Here is a 23208-nt window from a genome sequence, read left to right as displayed (position 1 = left end):
AGAAGATACTCATTTTTAAAAATAAAGTTAGCAAGGAAGGGTAAACTTGAATTGGGGTAATAGTTTTTTATATTAGATGGGCGAAGGTAGGTTTTTTTTTGGGAAGGGACGTCACCTGCAGTTTTCAGGCAGATTGGTAAAATGGTGAGGGTGTACAAGTGAGGAAACCCTGATTATGGTCTTTGGCACTAGCAATGAATATTGGGTTACTAGAATAAGAGGAGAGTTTGGTATCCGAGACCACTGAGAGTATGGTCTTTTCTCAGAAAAGGGAGATATTATCAAGAAGAGATCGGTTTACTGCCAGCATGGCTTGTGGAATCAGGAGTGGGCTGGATGGAAAGTTCAACCTTCATTGAGGAGGTGGTTTTGAAGATATCAAGTTCTTATCGAATTTTGTTCATTTTGTCAGTGAAGAACTAAGAGAACTTGTTGCATCTAGAGGAATGGGACACAAGGAAGAGGAGGCACTGGTTGTGAATGAATAATCTAGAACAATTTCTCAGGCCACTTCTTGGAGAGGTTAATCTAGGAGTTGAGAAATGCAGTTTTAGACAGAGGATTGAGTGCTTATTGAGAGTCAGGCTGGAAGGTAAACATTTTTACGTCTTTTAATTGAGCAGGGCCCTCCTGGATAACAAGGTGAAATTATCAACAGTGGCTTCAATGGATGAGTTAAATTTTCTAAGAGGAGGTTGAGGTGCTGGAGGCTGATGGTGGTATTAGAGTAGAGGTGATGGAGTTGCTCAGACCTTCTCTATTCAGTAGTCGATACTTACATCATCAAGTGTAGTTACACTTGGTTTGAGTCTGGGAGGTGGAGGTGGGTGGAGATTTGTAGAAAGTAATGAGGAAGAGACCACAGACCATGATGTCTAGAGTGTGGACACAATCTTGTTTGAAAAATAGAATAGCGAGAATGGAGCTGTTGCCACAAGTTTTCTTGCAGAGTTGAAATAGATAAGTTAAGTTGCTTGTAGGAATGAAGCCAGCTTAGAAGTTATGGGGTCAGAAGGTTTATCCTACCTGATGTTGAAATCTCCAAAAAGGGTGATATAAAATGGAAGAGAGAAGTTTGGATGTGAGGAGTTTGGTGATGTCATTAAAGAAGTTGGGGTTGTTTTTGACGAGATAGCAGTGATTGCTAACAACCATTCTCAACTTGATTGTGTTGGTGAGGGATCTATTTAATTAATAATGAGAAGGATATTGCGGTAGTGAGTGCATTGCTCTTATGAATGATGGCGACCCCTGTTTTTCCTGGCAATCTTGTCCAAAGATGGAGTAATCAGAAGGGACATACAGGGTAGTGAAAAGCGAGAATAAGCGAGATCCAGTTAGAAAGAGAAACTCAAGATTATTGTCCAGGATGGTAGAGGAAATGGCATAGCAGCTGCAGGGTACAGATTTATAATTAAGACCAGTCTAGTTTAGAAAGGATGGAGATTTGGAGTCAGGGAACGGGATTTGTGGGAGAGCTCCATGTTAATGGTGGTTACATGACAAGAAGGCACGAGGTTTCCTATGAGGTGGACTGTAGGAATTGAGTGAGAGTGAGTTGCCTATGTGGAAGGAGGTCTATGGGGAGTGAAAGATCAGGAGAGAGGTGGGCACTGGGGGAGAAAGAGGACATACACTCAATAAACAGTTTGAAAACATGTTTCACTCTGAAGCCTTAGAGTTGAAAGCATGGAGGGATTTGCGGGGCATCCCATTTCTTTGCGTAAAGGAAATTATACAGCAGATGGCCCTGAGTCATTATGTCAAAAAGCCACCACTTACAGTTATACTAGTGTTCACTGCTCTTGAGTCTTTGAAATTCACATTTGTAGTTACAGCTCTGAGCCTGGCTCTGAATGGCGGTTGAGGCTTTCTCTGTGTTGTAAAATCTGTTTGTATCTGGACCGGGATCCCTGTGGAGCTTCAGTGCACCTATGAGTGCACAGCATGCTGCATTCTGGAAGCATGGATCTGTAGGTCCAGCTGAGGGCATCCCACTGTGAGGGTTTTTCAACAACACCTACTTTCATTGATGACTGCTGTCTGCAGTTTGCTTTCTTTCAGTGAGGTGGCTAACCTAATGTAAAACTGATCACGACATGCTTTCACAGATCGCACTTGTATTCATATTCAAATTCTGCCTTTGCCTCAATGGCAGGAAAGACTGTCGACCCACCATAACAGAACCTAGCCCACCCCAAACTATGATCACAACCAGGATAATTCCAACCCTGCCAAACCAGTGAAAGTGTTGGAATGTGCAGATGAGGGGCTTAAATTTGGGGTAGCTACACCAAAGAAAACCCATACCCAAGACTTAAATGTAGCACAATAGTGTACATGCTTAGCCAGTCCTCTCTCCAAAACTCAGGATGGATACGTTTTGCCAATGCTTGGGTTTTTGAAAGAAAGGATGCCGGCAAGGACTAATCCGTTGTTTTTGTAAGCACTTATTAACTTTTTCCACTGGACTGTGTATCCGCGATCCTAGGGTAATTTCCACTCTAACATCAGACTGACAGAATCTGGACAGCCTTGTTTAGCTCTCCTTCAACTGGATTGTCATCTTCTGTACAGCTTCCTGCCAGAAGTTTAGAATGATGTGCAAACAATTCAATTTAATACCTTGAAAAAGTTTTGTTTAATGAAAAACATGTTTTTACTGTATGTATCTTTCCACATAGACCATTGTTTGCAATAAAAGATGAGAAGCTACATAAGCTACACGGAAACCGGCAATGTTGTCTATTGGACACTTGGCTGGAAAAGATGGTGCTGTTCCTCTGGGGAACTTGAGGCAGCTTTGAAAATGTTAGCAAATTAATGTGTGCTACAATCAGTGTGCTACTCTTTTGTATGTTTCAAAATGCAAGTGCCCAGCTTACGCTGTGACCAAATAGCACAGTTGGCTTTAGTGGCATGTGTTGACACCAGGATTCTCACTCACCATTTAAATTCTCCTTAGGCAATTAGCGTGAGTGATCATTTACATGTGCACAGATTGCCCTTCATACAGAAGTAAGTGCTTCTAGCTAACAGCACGTTGAGAGACAGATTTGCTAGAATGTGCTGACCTGAAGTGACTATGAATAAGCCACTAAAGCCGAGGTGGCTTATTAACATGCACTCAACCACAAAATGATGGCCATTCCTACTAGAGTTTTGACTATGGCACTATGGTAATGATTCTTGGCATATCCTGGAGATCCTTTAATGAAGGCCTCTACACTATGATGATAATTCATTACATATTGTGGGCACGAATAGCATATTAGTGATGGTGTCCCCTCTCGCTAATGGTTTCCCTGGCTTAATGGTGGTAATCCTTACACATTGTGAGATGTGGTCTGGTGGTACCAGGCTCCAAATGTAAATATATGTCAATACACTGAAGTCAAGCAGGCTCAGGGAATAGAAGCACCAGTGGAAGTGACAATATGTATCGTGCTTGCATATTGAACCCTCCCTACAAAACAACGGATGGATATTTCTTAGCTGCTGTCCGGGTTTGGGGAGAGGGCCAGGCAAGGCAAAACCTTTTTCATTTGGAAATGTTTAATTAAAGTTAGTGGTATATTTCATATTCTATTTGCGGTGACTACTACCTGATCCTGTTGGTAGTAGTCCCGCGAGATAACTTTTACCGCAGGGCCCAATGCCACTTCTCCATGCCACTGAAGGTGCAAGAGCCTCTATGATCTTTAAAGTACCTGGCAGGCAGTATAATACTGCCCAACAATGAAACAACAGGAAAACTATCATCAACAGGGTCACAGAGCATGTCTTACCAACTCCCTACCAGCGAACAACAGGGTCAACAGATTAGAACAACAGGATCAGAATTACTGTATCCCTCCCCTTGCAATCCCCTTGTCACTCCTGTTGAGTGGCGAGCCAGTTTAACTCAACAGCAACCTGTTTACTCTACAATATTACATTGTATAAGTACTGTGCTCTGATCATGCTGCAACAGTGTCTCTACCGCTTTTCACACCCCTCTCAAGTGATGAGCACTGAGGCCCCAGCCAACACAGCTTGCCACACCAGTGTCAAACATTGCCAACGCAAGTAACCCACAAGCCTCCAAAAACGGGTCAATATCCGTAATTGGCAGACCCACTACAAGTATCCATACCCACAGTAGCTGACAAAAAAGACTTCAAAGACACGGACACGAAGGGCCATAAGGTAGCAAAGAACAAAAACTTTCCCCTAGAAGGGCCTTACAGGACCCACCTACAATTGAATCACCTGTCAAATCAAAACAAGCCCTAGATGGCAACGACAAAATGGACCTAATTCTACGCAACCTCTTTGCACTGCAGGCACAAGGCACCAAAGTGAATACCAACCTCTTTTTAATTGCGATTTTTGGCCTGAGGAATGACTTTAAATCCCTGTCCACACGAATAGAGGAAACTGAATCCAGATTCATTGTGCTAGAAGATGAGAACCTCAAAGACAAAAAGACATCCCAGGCCACCAGCAAACACGTAAACAATCTCTCCAGAACTACAACAGATTTAGAGAACAGGAATAGGAGAGAAGAGGAAACCTCAGAAGATTTGGATTGCCTGAAGGGTCTGAAAACCAAGTCTCCTCGTGTGTCTCCATCCTCAAACAATGGGTACCACAAACCTTTGGAATCAAATTTGAGACCATTCGAAATCAAAGAGTCCCAACTAGACCAATCCTGGATTCTAAAACCTGGCGTCCTCTAATTTTCAGATCTCTTCGATTCCAACAACTCCAAGACTATCTTGACACACATGACAAAATCAAAAACGCTAACTTGGAATAACATCAAGATCAAAATATCCCAAGATTATGCAAAAGAGAGGGTGTTTCGCAGGAAAGGCTGCCTAGCTCTAAGGAACCCTCTCACAACGCATGGGTAAAAGTTGATCTTTGATGAACCCACAGAGCTCCAGTCTTATAATGAAAACCAACAGCAACAAGAGATGATTTCCTGATTCAATTGTTACACATATCCCTAACGGTTGTTCTTGACTACTCTCCATTCTGTCAGATAAGACACACTTTTTTGAATTCCACCCCATCTTATATATGATGGTTTCTGAATGAAGTTTAAAATGGATATACATGCAAACATATCTTATGGGCTACATACACACACACACCCAGGTGCCTTGGCCTTGACCTCTTCCGCCCATTTTCTGCACCCTTACAACATCACACTTGCTTCTACACTAATTTCTGACATAACTGTTGTAGAACAATACTTCCTTAAGTCTCTATATTATCTCGACTGCATTGTCTTATGTGACCTTCCAAATCATGAGTGCTTCACCCATTGTCTCATATCGGCACACACCCCTTCCCACTTTCACACCCAAACTTTACTCCCACTCTCAACCGTACACTCTAACCTACACCAATATCATACGCTACACTTGCACAGTCGGACATGTGTACTCTCATATATACATGACCATGCACACTCATTCCCTCCCACTCACTCTAGGGCCACCACATGCAACGCTTTTGGACAGAGAAAATAGCTAGATCAAACTTCAACCTAACACAGCCTCTGAGGCAATCTCTGTCTTATCACTTACATTGCACCTCTTGCGAAGACTAAAACGCTAGATTTTTTTGTAAGTTCAAATGTGTTCTCCATGTTCATCACCTTGCCTCTACAATGCTGATGTTGTCGTAGTCACTATATCTGATCTCAATAACAGGCTTATCTAACTGTAAAGATGGCAAATGTCTTATGAGGACTATTTACCAGCCTACCTGACATATTAGGTTATAGTTGTCACCAGCACGACTTGAGGGTGACTGTACGTGGATGACTCGTTAGTCAAAAGACCTTTAATGAATTCTCTGATTGGTGATACTTTGTATTAACATGCTTTTTGAATAAGCTTCAATGCTGTCTCCCCAGTTGTACACCCTAGACATTTGAAATGTTTGTTTAACTTCAGTTATATAGTGTCTGCTTACTCACAAGTTCTCTCTCAAACTAACAGCCCAAAGGGCTCCCAAAGCTGCTCCAAATGACCATCAACCAACGTCAGTTGAACACCACTGTGAGTTAGCCTCCCAACTCTCGACTCTGAGCCTGAATCCCTATTGCTCCCTGCCTATCACTAAGCTATCTATCCATCAAACTTTCGCCCCTTGGCTGCCGTAGCCGCCTTCATCACCCTCTCCTTCTCATAGCTTCCACAGGGCGGGTCTGTGGCTACCACTGCCCCACATTCCATCTTGGGATGGGAAATTGGATTTCAATTTATTATCTTCTTTCCTTACTTTTCTTCCTTTCATGTGCCTGGTTTTCTCGCCTCCCTAGCCCCCGACCCTTCTCTCTCCCACCCGGGGATATCCCAAACCTAATTGGCCAAGCCCATCCTGCCCTCCTCCCCACAAGACTTGCTGGAACTTGAACTATGCTGCTTGTGTTTCAGATCCTCTCAAGCTCTACTGAGACCCCCACAGCATATATTATCCCTAACAACATTCATAAGATTATCTTGTTAATCAGGAAAGGGCCAAACCACCCTGTCAAAAGGAGGAAGATTATAGAACACTGCCATAAACTGAAAGGCGATATTCTCTTACTGCAAAAGAGCAGAATAGATAGAGATATCGCCTGCAACCTTCTAAACATCTGGTACACGGAACTGGCTTACTCCCCGGACTCTGACACGAAAAACTTAATCGCCACTGTCTTTGGCAGATCGGCAGGCAATAAAGTCATTAATAATATGCACGAAACAGAAGGCAGGTGGGTCATCTAAAAAATATCCAAACACAATTAGGAATTAATTACTGTGAACATAGATGCACCCACCTCCGACAGCCTCTCATTCTGGGTCAACCTAAGTGGCATTCTAAATGAAATCCCAAATAGCTCTAATATACTATTAGGAGGAGACTTTAACCTTCCTATGGACCTGTTGTTAAATAGACTGTCCCCCTGCAAACTTAGACCAGGGAAATCCCACAAACAAATTAAAAACTGATGGGCAACACACAACTTAGCTGACATTGCAGGCTATTCAACCCCACAGGGAGCGAGTTCACTTTTCTACTCCCACCCACATAGTTCCCATTCAAGGATTTATAACATACTTACTAGCCAGAAACTTACTCCTTCCTGCTCCAACCCCAGCATTGAGCTCATTATTATCTCAGACCATGCCTGTAGTTCATTAGATATTACAATATCCAGTGTCCAAAACCCAGATGGACTATGGTGTCTCAAGGAGATACTACTAAATGACCCAGCCAGCAGAGAAAAACATGCTCTGCAATCGCTAACTACATCAAAGATAACGTCTCTCTAGAGAGCTCTCCAGAAACACTCTGGAAAGCCATGAAAGCAACAATCAGGGGTAGAATGATCAGTATCATGACCAACAAAAACAAGACAGCTAATAAAAAACTTTTTAAAAAACAGAATTTTAAGTAAAATGGCTTGAGCACCTTTTAGTCTCCAAACACTCCACGGAAACGGCCAACAACCTGAAAAGCCTAAAATACCAGAGCAATAAACTAATAAGCAAGAGAGCTCACAAATGGCTGAACACCCACAAAGCAAAAATGTTATGTGAATTCAACAAAGCCAGGAATTTCCTAGCCAACTACCTTAAGGTCAAAAGCCAAAAGTCGTTGATTATTGCAATCAAGAGCAAATCAGTGAAAACAGAAATGGAGACTAAAACATAGCCAACTGCTTTGCGCAATACTACAAAGAATTATACAATCCACATTGGCAACCAGATGTCTCAGATTGTGAAAAGTACCTTCATCACAACAAACTCCCCTCAATTGAAGAAGCAGACGAATTCACCCTAAACAAACCGTTCGAAATACAAGAAATATATAAAGCGATCAAAAAACTTAAAACAAAGAAATCATCGGGGCTTGACGGCTTGTTAAATAGTTTCGACAAAACCGTCCAGCCACAACCTATACCGCACCTAAAATCCCTCTTTGATTTTATTCCTCTAAAGGCAAGACAGGGCTGGATGTTTCAGAGGCTATAAGTTATCCACAAAGACCCATTAGATACCAAACACTATAGGCCAGTTTCCCTTCTTAATGTAGATTGTAAGATCTATACTAAAGTCCTAGCTTACTCCCCTCACTAATACACCCCTCCCAAATATATATACTGGGAAGACTTGCCTCTGCTATCATCAGACTCTTTGCGCATAAAAGGCCCATGTCTTGGCGATACTATGGCCTTGGACGCCGAAAAGGCTTTCAACAAAGGATCTTGGCCTTTTCTAAGTTTGGTAATCAGAAAACTCAACCTAGGACCATCCTTTGAGCGGATGGTATTCTCACTACATGACAACCCTTTGGGCAGTGTCAGGGTAAACGGTTCCCTCTCTGACAGGTTCAATCTTTCCCAAGACTCCAGGCAAAGATGCCCCACTCTCCCCGTTGTTCTTTCTTCTAGCCATTGAGCCCCTCCCAACTGAATTATGACACAACACCATCATAAAAGGCATCCCATTTGACTCCAAACCCTGCAAAGTGGCAGCATAATCCGACGTTTTCCTCATCTTCTCCGAAGATGAAGATGCAGCTGTACCTAAAGTCCTAATCCTGATTCATGCATATGCCAAAGCTTTGGGCTGCACATTAAACAAAGAGAAAACGGACGTCTACCTTCTAAACTCACTCTGTACCCCTACAGTTCTTGGCAATAGTAGCCTCAAATGGCAAAACCATCACCTTAAATACTTGGGCCTACAACTCTGTGTATTGCTGCCCGACTCTTGCACACACATTGAAATTGTCTTACTTAAAAAAATACTAGACCGCACTGAGATATAGTCACCCTAACACCTGACCTGGTGGGACAAGTTGGATTGCGCCAAAATGCTAATAGAATTGTAGGTAAACAACATAATAAGCCTTCTCCCTGTACAACCTTTTTTAAACTCCTCAACAAGATTATCATTCCGTTTATTTTGCACAGTAAAAGGCCCACATTCTCAACCAAAGTCCTATTGCTGTACAAGGAGAAAGGTAGTGTCAGTCTCTCCAACTTTAGCAAACTTCAAATGGTATTCTTACTCAAACAATCTATACATTGGATTCACCCGAACCCTCTGCTCCCCCGCCTATCTGGGCAGACATCAAGAGAGGTCTCTTCTCCTCATTCACCCCCATAGCTTCTATCTCAATGAAACACTTTAAGCCCCTACACTCCTCAAATATAATCAGGGACAATATACTGTCAGTAAAACACCTGGACAGCAAATGCACTGTCAAACTCAAACACTCTCCCTACGCCTCGCTGTGGCTCAACCCACTAATAAATGTTGACGGTAAAACCCTCCACTGGCACACCTGGTCATCGCATAATATTTTATAGCCTTAGAGCCCGCCATAGATGGCTATACTGGCCATTAAAGGCCCGCTCCAGTGTTAAAGACCGAGGGCCTTTAACAAGGGAGCAGGACATTAATTGCCGGTATAGCCCAGCTACCAAGGCTTATAAGGCTATTAGAACATTCTGCCACTAGAGGGCAGAATGTTCTAATAAATAAAACAAATTCCTCACGGAGCCGAGTGGACTGAAATCCCCTCGGGCTCCCTGAGGCCTTTGTTCACAGCTGTTGCTATGAACAAAGAACATTGGAATGTTGACGCTCCTGATTTTTACCAGCCAGTAAAAGCCCTGAGCACTTCATTGTCTCCAATGGAGCTCGCAACATTCCAATGTTCTAATATACATTAAGGATGTGATCAATAGAGCCAATCCGATTTCCTTCTCAGTCCTACAAACAACCTTCAACATCCCTGACAAGGAATTTTACTATGTGCTCAAACTCAAAGTTGTGATTAACCGTAATCTATCTTTTCTAAATCCACAAACTCCAAGCATGCTAAAGAAACTAGTGTTAGTAGCAGGTCTAGACCACCAAGCCTCTAACCTCTATAAAATCATTCAGAAACACAATCCCAATTCCATAAAAAATCTCAAAACAAGTGGTTAGTCTCCTGTGTTAAAGACGATTACACTCATCTAACTGAGAAAAACTCGTCCCAAATATGGAAAACATATGACTAAGCTCAAAATGTGCCCCTTCATCTCACAGTGTAAATACTGGCTGTTACAGAGATCCTTCTGGACCCCGGACAAACTCTTTAGACTGGGCTTAAAAACTCGGACAAATGCTGGAACTGCTCTAGCGAGGATGGGGACCTCGAACATATGCTATTTTCCTGCCCTTTGCTCTATTCATACTGGGAAGGTATCAACAACACCATAAATAATATTTTACACTGTAAAGTAACTCTGGATCCAGTTCTCGCATGTTTAGGCACCTGGATTCTTCTCAGTTCCCCCTCACTTACCAAAGCCAATCTCCTACTATTTTACTTATTTCTCTCATTAGGAGTCAAAAACGATCTATTTGGGATTAGAAAGACTTCAAATCTATCTATTACTGCACTTGATGGGCCTGGGTATGCTTCTTTAGAAGCTTTGCAACATTAATCTCAACCACAACTTCAACCCTAGAAAACCTACGTTACTTTAGTTAACCTTAGACGCTTACATATAGCCCACCATACCCTCAGAGAAAAGGTCCTGAACGGAACGCCACCTAACAACCTTCCATCCACAATTAGGCTCCTGGGATATCCCCCACCACCATGCCACCTCCTCCATACCCTTGCACAACTTCCCTCTCTAACTATGCCTCTTTCTAACGCATACTTTTCTTCTACTTTACGCTCCCCTCACACAAGAAGCATACCACCACCTCATCCTGGGCGCTATCCATGGCAGCTATAATACCCAACACATTTTGCTGATCTTATCTCTCCAGTGGGTATTGCTGATTTGATCTGCAATGCCTTCACGTTGTCTTGTATGAAATCTACAAACGTTTTTATTGGCTCCTCGTGAAACATGTGAAATACCACTGCACTCTCTTTACTTCTCATCTATACTATTTTTATTGTATTGCTGTAATCCTTTTAAATGAAAATGTTAATGTTAAAAAAAGAGCTGTCAATAAAACGGCAAGGCAGATATGAAAAAAAAGAACCCCAAACACTATTGCATTCTTTGGCAGATGTAAAATGTTTTTGTATCAAATTAAGCAATAAACGCAGCTGAGATGTATATTCATGAAATATGAAGGGGGTAATTTTGAGAGCAACTTCCGAACCGCCAATAAAACGGTGGGATAAAAAGTGGAGAAATGCAGTGTATTATCAGTTTAATAAGCTTATCATTTTTTCCCTAGGTGACTGTCATATATTAAAATGGCTGATTTCCATTCCCACCCCTTCCCTCCGGAAGAACAGAAGTTGCTGGCATTGAACATTACCCGTGTTCTCTCTGTCTACGGCTATATCGCAGACTCCTACATTATTGTAAGTAGAAGTCATACCAGCCATTTCACTAACACACCCCGTGCAGATCTGAGGCTTTATCTAATAGCACTACAGGCTTTCCCATTTAAATAGTCCTAGCATATTCTTTTATGTTTTTTCTCAGGATGAAATAATACCATGTAATTTATTTCTCTATTGTGTAGAGGACGTCACAGTTTTAACCTTCTGTACAATGTTAATGACAATAGTTATTATCATTTTTGTGGAAATAGGACTGCCATTTCATTTTCAGTCTGAACCAGAGTAATATCCCATTGCACAGATTTTGAAGATTTATATTTAGTCTCATTTAGACATTTAAATATCCATTATTAATTTGTTCTTTTTTTAATGTTGGTTTAGTTTAGTTTCTTTTGTTGTTAGGCCACAATTTGCCTTGCTGTGTGGCTCATACCAACATTAGTAAATCACAAAAAACAACAACGTGTAACATGACACACTCTGTTGAACGAATATGTAATGAAATCCAAAAGAGATGCATTGTGATTGCTTCTTTCCCCAGACATAGAAGACTTTTTAATATAACATAGCAGCACCCACAACTATTTAGCTTGCATTAAAAGTTTAGCCATCTAAAACTAAATCGGGGCTGTTTTCATCACTAAAGAGCTACCAGGCCTCAGTTAGGATCCCTCGTTAAATTATTACACCCTCCAAACAGTGGTTACACAAGTGTTAAAGCTGTTGTTAAGACAAAAATCGATGTTTTTTTGACCCAGTCAATTTCTGCAGATCGACAATGGTGATATGAACTTGGTAAAAAGACCCGGTATATTCACATTATGCCCCTTTAGAGGAATACATTTGTGTATGCCTTTGTTTGTCACTCCCTGTAAATAATAAACCCAACAGTTTCTTAATACAATAAATAGTAGTTAAAATTCGAAGATCTTAAAAACAAGGCTGTAGTTAAAAGCACATCATGTTTCTAGCAGTATGGGAAACATCAACTTCTTTGTGCCTTGTTGTGCTGTATGTAATCAATTTGATTTACAGCCAGGCTTTGCAATAAATTAAAGTGCTTGCCGTCAGTAATGATGATATCACCTGTATGGTTTAAAAAAACAGATCCTGTGAACCAGCAACATTGTGTTTTTTCACAAAATAAAGTAGCAAGCTAGCAGTTAATAACAACTTGTACATTATATTAGGGGTGATTTTCAGGTACTCCAGTAGTAAATGTGTATTTTCAGAAGAATTTGGCTTTGAGTAGATAATGGTTATGTTATCAGAACTTATGTAATTGACAGAAGGATGCTTTACATACTTATAGTGCACATAGCTTCGTGGGGACTGTTTTAAGACTGAATGGTACAAAATTTGTACAAAATACTGTGCACAACAAAACTGACATAACATGACCTCAGGTATAGAGTGGTCTTCTTAACTCAGACTACGATGACAATTTGCCCATGAAAAAGCAGTTGGCATATGTTCTAGAGCAAAGCACATGTTGGTTGATCAGAAGACGTCACTTAAAAAACAAAGTGCTAACAGCGTATAAAGATGAATTCAGTGAAGGCTTCATAAGCTTAAGAGTTCCACATAGGAAAGTGTAGCACACAATCGAGTGCTTCTCTCGACTCTCGTCAAGCTTCATATGTACAAACTGGGTGGTGAGGTTGACTCCAAAAGATTCAACAAGCACCGGTGATAGCAGTAAATAGACCATAGTAGTTCCACCAGTCTTTGACTGAAACGCCTTCAATCTATACAGAACTAAAGTAACCCTGGACATTGTAGAACTCATTGTTTTAAATCTCCCAGAAATGTGTATAGATAAGACAAGTGCAACTCTTAAATTAAACTTTGCAGTATGCAGAACTCTTACCACTGGTTTGCTGTAGTGGCATTGTGCACCATTAACCCTAATGACATCATACAAAGGTTCACCGTATATTTTGACTATAGTTGCAGGCTACTTATATTGTGTAGTAGTAGCAGTAGTAGTCATTACTTTATTTCGGTTAAACAAATCATAAAAGCATACATAGATATATAAAAATATACCTTAGAAGAACAGTCTATATAACGTGCATGCCTAATTATAATTGGATCAATATAAAAAAAATATTAGTTGAAACTACTTAGAATAAAATCTTTAAAATACATATACAAACAAATAAAAGAAATACACATTTAAAAGCGGTACTACTCAAGTAAATCTTCAGCTGCCCAAAACATTATCACCGGACCCGTGATAACTGGCTAGGAGTGTGCAATGCTAATTTATTCTATTATATCACAATTGGACAGCCCAAAAGGCTTCCCAGTATATATCTAGCGGATGAGGGCAGTCCACCTACAAAATGTATTATTTGGTGCTACTTAGAATAAAAATTTAAAATTCATATGCAGGGAGATATTCCAGATACACGTTTAAAGGCAGCAGTGCTCAACTACGTCATCAGCTACCCATGCTAAAATCACCAGACCCGTGTTATTTGTCTAGGAGTGTACAATGATCATTTTTTCCATTAGGTCCCAGTTGGACAGCCCAAAAGGCTTCCCAGAGATATATAACGGATGGGAGTAGTCCACCTCCCGCAGAGATCTAACCAAATGACTCTCAAAGGTCGGCAATACAGTTCAAGATAAGTAATATATGCAACTTCGTTGAATGCCTATATAGACACTAAAAACAAAATATGTACAATCAATTAATCGAAATTTCTGTTAGGGCAACCCCCTCCGTCTAATATACCATGAGTGCTCTCAGTATTTGGCTACTGCGAATACTTTCACAGCCTTTATTTCATATTTAAGGATTCGCAGGGCCTTCCAATAATGCCTAATGCTCAGAAGCTTACATACCACAATTATCAAATTTCTGCGGAGCTGTGTATACTGGGGACAGAAAAAAAGAAAAGGAGCTTTGGTTTCTTTATCCAAAGGGCAGAAGTGACAGAACATTGAGAAATCTTGCTTGTCCAATTTGGTCGTTGCAGTTTTTAAAGGTAAGGACCCACATCTAAATTGGAGATAAAGCCATTTGGCAGTGGGTGGATAAATGTCATCCATAAAATCCTCATAAGCTGGAGAGCATTTTACATTTAGGAATTTCCCGGTCAGATTCTGGTTATCATAGTTCAACCAAATCTGTTCCAGGGTGTAATTCAAATAAGCACTTTTTCACTTTCTGCCTGACTCCCTTATTGGCAACTGCTGGCAAGTCCCAAAGGTCTGTCATTTTCAGCTTCTCGCTGTGCATTTTAATTTTTTTTAACCATGGCGTCACTACCTGTGAATCACAGGAGATCAGATCACTTAGGGAGTTCCTATATGGTGTTAGCTCCTCATTTGACTACAGCCGTACTCAGTACAATTAGGGTTTTATAGCCACCACCAAGTTAATAGGGTTAAATGCTAATTCAAACCTCACTGTGGCTAGAGGCGTGCTCTTGTCTGTCTTAAATAAACCCCTTGTGAAATTGTTCTCCACTACTAAGAGGGCCGTAGCGTCCGCACATTCCCAGATTTCGGCCCCATAAGTGGATGCATATAAAGCCACAGCTTTTTAAACCTGAAGGACCAGAGACATCGCCCCCCAAGTAGCTACCTTCTGTTTCCTACTGATCGGGTAGGCTCCCTGTTTAAGAAGGTTTTTGCTCTTCTGAGTTTGGTAGGTCCAAGTCATTGTGTCGGACAGCCAGACCCCTAAATAGTCAAAATGTTTGACCTGTTCAATTATGGAGCCTTCAATTACCATTCTCCCCTTGAACGATTTATGGGTGTTAATACCCATACATTTTGTTTTCAGAGGATTGATTTCAAGATCTCTCATCTTGCAGAAGGCCACAAAAGAATCTGCTCTGCCTGAAGGCCCATAGGGGTTCTAGAAATTAGCATGGTGTCCTCTGCAAACATTAATATTGCGAATGCGGTTCCAACTAACTTAGGGGCATTGTGCCTGCTTTGGGAGAGCCTTTTAACTGCCCCATTGATGTAAAGGCTGAACAATGTTGGAGCCAATACATAGCCTTGCTTTACCCCCCGATGAATGGGAATCTTGCCTGTTAGATCCCCACCCACATTCCACCTCACTTTTGCAAAGGTGTTTGTATGGAGAGCTCTTAAAATCGTAATAGCTCGCATGGGACCTGGTAAGCTTCAAGTACCTCCCACAAACTGTCCCTTGGGACTAAGTCAAATGCTGACCATAGATCTATAAAGGCAACATACAAATTATCTTCAGGGTAATATACTTCCAGCATAGCAGTTTAAACCAGAAGACCTGGTCAAGGGTACTAATATTGCACCTAAAATCATCCTGGGCATCTTCAAGAACATGGTTATTTGTGACCCAGGTTTGTAACTTCGCCAGTACCTGTCTGCAGAAAAATGTTTGGACATTATCCAGCAAGCTAATTTGTCTATAGTTGGAGGGTAGGTCCCTCCCCCCTTTATTATTATTATAGATAGGTACAATAACTGCTCCTAGCCAAGGGGGTGGCATTTCTTCACCCCTCATAATGGCATTGCTAAGAGCATTGAGATAGGGAGTCCACACCTCAGGATTAGATAGAAAAAGGTCACTCGGGATACCTCCAAGCCCAGGGGGCCTTTTCCTTTTTCATTAGCAGTATATTGAATTGTTGAAGCACAAACACACTTAATAAATAGTTACCAATGAATGATTGTTTAAACAAAGTAGACATGCTTACTTTTAGAAGGTCACTGGTGAAACCAGGTAAATCACAGTGTTTGTAAAAGCAGTGATCAGAACGTATTCCTTGTTTGTTGTGTTCACTAGCTAGGGCTCTTTCTAAATGAAGTCCCTGGGGCTTTCCAACATTAAAAGTTCAAAAGAGGAACATTGAGAGTAAAAAAATTCAAGCAGGTGTAACACTTGTGAAAATGTATGCATGAACGGATGAATATAGCGCAGTCCTAGATGGGGTGCAATAGAGCACTAAAGAAGAGGTTAGAGACCTAGGGTATGACTCAGGATTGTTTCGTCTGTGACTGGCAACACTTTACTAAAATGCAATGAACTGAATGGATTTTTAAGTAGGTTCTAAAATAAAATGCATTAGAACTTAGTACTTCTGGGGCATGACTTTGGACGGTGCTGTGAACGGCAGCATGGCTCCGCTGCTCCTGCCAACACGATCTGCTAAACGATGAATTCTGCATGCCACAATGCCAATTTTGGGAAAATAAGACTAGCTCCATGAATGGGAGTTACAGAGGACTATCAGCGACTGCACTCATGCGACTGTACCTGAGCGCACTTACTGGCATTTCTTTCCAGCACGACCCGATCCTCCGGAGCACCCACACGCCAAACATAAAATGGTCGACATTAACTGGTGTCTTTCATCTCCACACTAGGACGCACATCGAGCCACCGCATAAGGGAGCCATATACTCTAGCATTTCAACCCTACCTGGGAACCCTCTAGAACCAATATTTCAGCCTTGTGAGACTTTCCTTTTTTGCTTTAATGCCAATCATTGCTGAAATTGGTATTGGGTTTCTTGCACATTCCTGACCTTAAGATGGCGGTGCCACTATAACGTGAATGCATCTCGACTCTGCATCCTGCTACTCACTGAACAGTACTTCGATATTCTGATAAACCTTATCTGATGCCTTATGGCTAGTTATTAACATTTGCTGCCTCATGTTGATCATCTCCTTTCTTATTCAATGTTTCTGTTGTGCAGATTTGTAAAGAAGACAGAGCATTATTATTGCATTATTATGGAACATTATAGAACATTGTTACTGCCCTTATAGACACAACATTATTGCTGCCCTTGTAAACAGCTACTACTGCCTACAACTCCTTCTTGCATGTGTCTCTACTAACTGGGCTTCACAGAAATCAACACCCTTACCGTTCAGTTCTGTTTGCTTTGGATGAGCAGGCACTTAACCTCAGTGGGTGTCTCCCTCAGCTCTTGCATCCAGCAGAGCTATCAGACACTTGCCACTACAACTAAGGCAATAAAGTTGACTCAGATCTTGACATCATGGCTGAAAAAGAAACTAAAACCAGCCATAAACTCACCAAACCAGATCCCCTTTTACCAGACTCCAGTTAAAGGGAAATCAGACATCACTACTGCAATGGCCACGATTTTGAAAAGACTTACTGAAGTGCATGCCCCGGCTAAATCTACTAAAACTAACGCAGATATGATGCAGCAGGAACTCTATGCGATTAGGACAGATATCAATACTATTAACTCCAGAGTAATTGAAGCAGAAACTTGTATTAGTAAATTGGAGGATACTTCTAACAATGTCTCCAGAGACATACAAAACTTCAATTCTTAAACAAAACCCAGCAAAAAGATATAGCCAAATTAGAGGATGGAAATCGTAGAGGAAATATCTGCATTTTTGGAGTTCCTGAGGGTTCAGAAGATGCTTCAGGCCCATGTATAACTTTTTTGGAGAATTGATTCCTTCAAGCGATGAACATCTCTTTTGAGAAAGACTTTGAACTAGAAAGGGCCCACCATGTTCCTTCCTTCAGATCACCCAACAAAAACTCAATTTGCCAGATTGTCTGCAGTCCCCTTAGATACCAACATACTGAACTTATTCTAAATTATATGAGAAAGAACAACCACATCTTACGGAATGGTCATAAAAGGTTGTATCTCAGGACTACTCCAAATCTACAGTGGAAGTAAGGAAAGACTCTCTGCTCTAAGACCTAAGTTGAAAAAACTCAAACCTCCTATTTTCTTTTACGGGTCCAGATCGATTCAGGGTTGTAGCAGACAGAAAATCTCACACTTTTACTGACTATAGAGACCTATAAGCCTTATGGATGAAAGGGATGAAATCTCTATGGAACCCCAAAATCATCCCTCAGGAACTCAATCCCATAAATCTTCCTGATCAGTGATTCCTTTTGTCTCTTTAAAGTTCATTATTCATCTCTGCAGAGTTGACATTAAATGATCCTAACTAACATTACTGTCTTCTTGTTATGCCGGGTTCTATATTCTGCTTATACTATTCCTACTAATAGTTAATGTCATTATAATGCATGTACAGCCATGTTTAATGCAATTCTTAGCTATTGTGTTATGAAAGTCACCGCTATTTCCTGTAGCCTCAGGCACTTTTAATTGAGTTCTATTTTAGGATTATCTGTATCATTTGGATATTGTCTTAGACTTACAGTCTCCTCCTATGCATACATGTGTACTCGCGTATAATTCTCTGTCCTCTCTTTTTCACCAGCAATACCTACCTAGGTTAAAGGATGTTTATGACTTTAACTCATTATCTAGGTTTTTATATTTGCTCAGATACTGCTGATTACACAATTCTTTGACTAGCTCAACTTATGCTATAGCTTCTGTGTGCTCTCCGACAAATTATAGTTATCACAGTTCTTATTCTCCTTGTACAACAGATTTGTTATTATGTTTTCTTGTTATAACTCATTGCAGCTTTGCGGTGGTAGGGTTCTTAACCTGGCTGCCGTCTGCCTCATATTCATTGTTTTTGGCGAGGTGGGTGGATGAGAGTGTAGTGGGTGGGGGAGGTTTTTTTTGGGACTGACTTTGTTTTAGGTTAATTCTTTGCAAACTAATTTAGAGATGCCCCTGATAAATCGCCAATAGGTGTTCACCTACCTTGATCCCTACAACTTTCCCATGATCTCTGTCCATCTTATACCAATGTGTTTTGCCAGTCTTGTCTGTTCTGTATTCTCATATACCATACGGTCATTTACATACTTAAAATATGAATAACAGTACCCCTAATAACAATTTTAAATTGATTTCCTTAAATGTTTAAGATTTCAATCACTCAGTTAAGCACAAGAAAATAGAAAGTTACCTATACAAACTTAAAGCCGACATAATCCTATTACAGGTAACCAATACTACCCAGAAAGAATTAATATAATTTGGTCGAAATTGGATTAGTGATTCTCCTGGTATCAATAAGAAAAGAGGTGTGATAAAGCTGCTTACTAAGAAATCTGGCTTAACTGTTGACTCCTACATATCCGATGATGACAGTAGATGGATTCTGATCAAACTCTCTAAAATCACTAATTTGCTTTATATTCTCAATGTCGACGGCTCAAATAACAAAAACCCAGAAATTTGGGAATCACTAACCACTCCCCTATCTCATGATTCCCACTGATAGTTTAACTGTATTGACTGGAGATCTAAATTTCCCCATGAATATCACCCTAGACAGACAATCCAAAACGTCAAATCACCTGTCCAGATCTCCTAAAATCGTGCTCAAGATTAACTTTCTCGGATACCTGGAGACTACAACATCCCGATACCAGGGACTACACTTCCTTTTCCTTTTCTCACCATTCATACTCCAGAATTGATTATCTTCTCATTTCTAAAACCCATACACATTTGATTCATCAATCTGACATTCTTCCATGCCTGATCTCCGATCGTTCTTCCATCTCTTTGTCATTATTGGGCACGAATTGTAGACCATCCGGGAAAATATGGAGATTTAATGGCAAATCAATTTTAGGTGCCTCCTCAAAACCCATTGCTAAAAACAGTATACTTAATTAATAAAAGATCATTCAAGTGATATGATCTCTCCCACCATCTTCTGGGACGCGCTTAAAGCAATTGTCATGGGCTCACCTATATAGAGTCAATACAGATTGGACAAATCTTATAACAGCTACCTTCTGGAAATAGAAAGGGATATTATATATCTAAACCCCAAACACATATCTCATAATGATCCACTCACCCTCTCAATACTTACAAATACAAAATCGGACTATAATAAAATCCTAAGTGATAGAGCTGGAGTCTGGATCAATAAATACAAAAGCTTGAAACTATGCAAGTCCAATAAAGCTGGTAAATCATTGGCTTCCTACTTAAAACACAGTCAATAAAAAAGAAAATACCACCGTACTGAAAGACAATTTGAACGAACTTCATGCAAACCCTTAAAAGATTTTAGATAGTTGTAAAGAATTCTACAAATCCCTTTACAATTATGATACTAAACCCTCCCAGAAGACTATAGAGAGTACTTGCAGCACATACAATTATCCACCAACACTGAAACAGTAGATAAGCCACTCGACTCCCCTGAGACCTAGGACAAAATTATTAGAGCAATCAAGTCTCTTAAAATGAATAAGGCCCTAGTACCTGATGGATTCTCTGCCTCATTTTACAAAACATTCTCTTCCACTCTCCCCTGTACTTCTTAACCTCTTTCACCACTTGTCACTTTCAGGTTCTGTCTCAGGGTCTGCTAGTGAGGCCACAATCGTAGTGATCCCGAAAGAAGGGAAAGACCTCACCCTGGCCAAAAAACTATTAGCCAATTTCCCTGATTAATCTGGATGCAAAAATCTCTGCTAAAATTATTTGTAGAAGATTATAACCTCTCTTACCTCGCTTGATTAGCTGTTCTCAAGTAGGTTTCCCGAAGAAAAGAATGTCCAATGATAATATGTGCCTTTTATGCCATATCGTGGAAAAATCTAAATCTATTAATTCTGTTACCGTAACAATAACATCAGATCTGAAAAGGCATTTAATAGAGTCTCCTGGACTTTCCTCCATGAAACCCTTCAAAAATGTAACTTCTGTAAAGTCTTTACTAAAATGGTCATGGCTCTGTCAGCAAAAGTACAATTATGGTGTCTTTTATTCAATTCTTTTAATTTAGAGAGAAGTACCAGAAAGGGTTGTCCGTTTTCCCTTTCATTATTTATTCTATCTTTTGAACCCTTACTGTATTGCGTTGAATCTAATCAGTCAATCACTGGGATTACCTTCAATAAGATTATGATAAAAGTGGTGCCTTATGCTGATGACATTTTGATTATGACAGAGAATGCTAAGCAATCTATTGCTGCACTTTTTGCAAACAATTGAAGAATACGGCTGAGTTGCCAGTCACAAACTTAATTAAGATAAATCAGAAGTTAAGGGTCTAAATAATCTTTGTACCAAAGATATAATAAATTATTTTGGACTATTCTTGCAATCAAACTTCTTTAAGTACTTGGGCTTGGAATTTTGCTCTGATTTATTAGAAACCCTTCAACAGATTGGTAATCAGGCCCTAAAGAAAATCAAAACGCTTTGGATAACTGGAATCCTAAATTCATCACCTGTTGGGGTCGCATAAAGACTAATAAAATGATGGTAACCCCTGTTGTTAATTATCTTATAAATATACTCCCATCGGTCCTATCTAATGACTTTCATAGGAAACTTGATTAATTATTATCAAAATGTATCTTAAAATTTCCCTTCTAAAGATTTGTCTACCTATAGAACTGGGAGAAGCTAATCTAGAAGGCTTTAGAAATTATTAAACCGCTTTCTTGGCCACTCAAGGATCACTATGGCTTTCCCAACAGTCTGATTACCCCCCACCCCTTTGGCTACTGATGGAGAGAGAGCTCCTGGGTGATATACATGCTATTATGCTGCTGTCTTCTAATCATATAACCTCTTTACCAGCTAAGTATATTTTCAATAACACCAAACGTGCTCTTCTAAGAATTGATGAACTACTGTAAACTCCAATTACCTCTCCAGTATGACAACGTTATAGTTGAATCCTAAGATTAAACTTCTTGGCGTGCCTATACAGGGGTGTGGAATTTATTAAAATATCTACTTGTCCAGGGGACAGGTTGCTTCTCAAATCTACTTGTCCTGTAAAAAGATCTACTTGTCCCTTTGGTGCCATGTAGTGTGGCGACAAATTATGGCAGCAATTAATAGCCTCTCTGATTATGCCAGGGCTACTACCATAGTAGGGCTTAAATACTTGGAGTTTCAATCCCTACTGTAGAAATTTCCTTATTTTGCCACCTTTCTGCAGATCTGCATACTGGGGCTGGAGGAAGCAGTAAGCAATAGTTCCAGGGCTGGAATGCCTTTGAGTCTGCAAACCTACTAACCTGCATGTTTTAAAGATTTTTAGCAGCTTCTCTCTAATATTTTCCCATAATAAGAAAGGTTGGACATTTACTCCTGACAATGGCAGAATTAGAACTTCTTCCAGGGTTGGGAAGAAAGTGGCTGGAGGGAAAATGAACTTGCAAATGCTCAATAGATTTTCACATGAGCAAATCTACACATCGTATTTACCCACGCTAAAATACAGTTCACAAATATTTTATAGGGGTACGACATATACCATGGGTGCACTTTTGTGACTTTCTTTAAGAATTTGGGGCCACAAGTAGGTAGGTTCAGATTTGTGACCTGCAAATTGCGAGTCGCAAATCCGAATGTAGGATGGTGTCCTTGACACCATCTGTGATTCGCAAGGGCTTCGCAAATGCCCACATCATGAATAATCATGAGGTGGGTCGCAATTTGCGACCCCCTCACGAATGGTGGCCTGCTGGAGACAGCAGACCACCATGTCTGTGACTGCTTTTCAATAAAGCAGTTTTTTTTGTAATGCAGCCCGTTTTCCTTAAAGGAAAAAGAGATGCATAACAAAAACGAAAAATGAAACGTTTTTGTTTCATTTTTTCAGAGCAGGCAGTGGTCCACAGGACCACTGCTTGCTCTGAAAAAATGTTTACAGTGACATTCACAATGGGAAAGGGGTCCCATTGGGATCCCTTCCCTTTTGCGAAAGTGTTAGCACCCATTTGAAATGGGTGCAAACTGCGATTGGTTTGCGCCCGCGTTCGCGGTCACAAAACAATCCTACATTGCACTGCAAGTTGCAATTAGGAAGGGAACACCCCTTACTAATTGCGAGTCACAAACCCGTTTTGTGATTCGGTAACCAGGTTACTGAATCGCAAAACTGGGTTTGTGCATCGCAATGTGCTTTTTGCATGTTGC

At 40.5% G+C, this 23208-nt stretch overlaps 1 protein-coding gene across 5 annotated transcripts in view; it reads left to right on the top strand.

Annotated features, from left to right (window-relative positions):
- The window catches only part of METTL25B (methyltransferase like 25B), a 237649-nt gene that overhangs the window by 84834 nt on the left and 129607 nt on the right, over positions 1 to 23208 (top strand). For all 5 annotated transcript variants that reach the window (XM_069217836.1, XM_069217835.1, XM_069217834.1 and 2 more), the window contains exon 3: positions 11247 to 11376. In XM_069217836.1, the coding sequence (XP_069073937.1) occupies positions 11266 to 11376 (111 nt within the window). In that variant the 5' untranslated portion in view covers positions 11247 to 11265. The remainder of the gene's footprint in view (positions 1 to 11246; positions 11377 to 23208) is intronic.

The sequence above is a fragment of the Pleurodeles waltl genome, chromosome 12 (assembly GCF_031143425.1).
Source record: "Pleurodeles waltl isolate 20211129_DDA chromosome 12, aPleWal1.hap1.20221129, whole genome shotgun sequence".
Classification (NCBI taxonomy): domain Eukaryota; kingdom Metazoa; phylum Chordata; class Amphibia; order Caudata; family Salamandridae; genus Pleurodeles; species Pleurodeles waltl.
The sequence above is the reverse complement of the archived record's forward strand: the minus strand, read 5'-3'. Positions and strand labels throughout refer to the sequence as shown.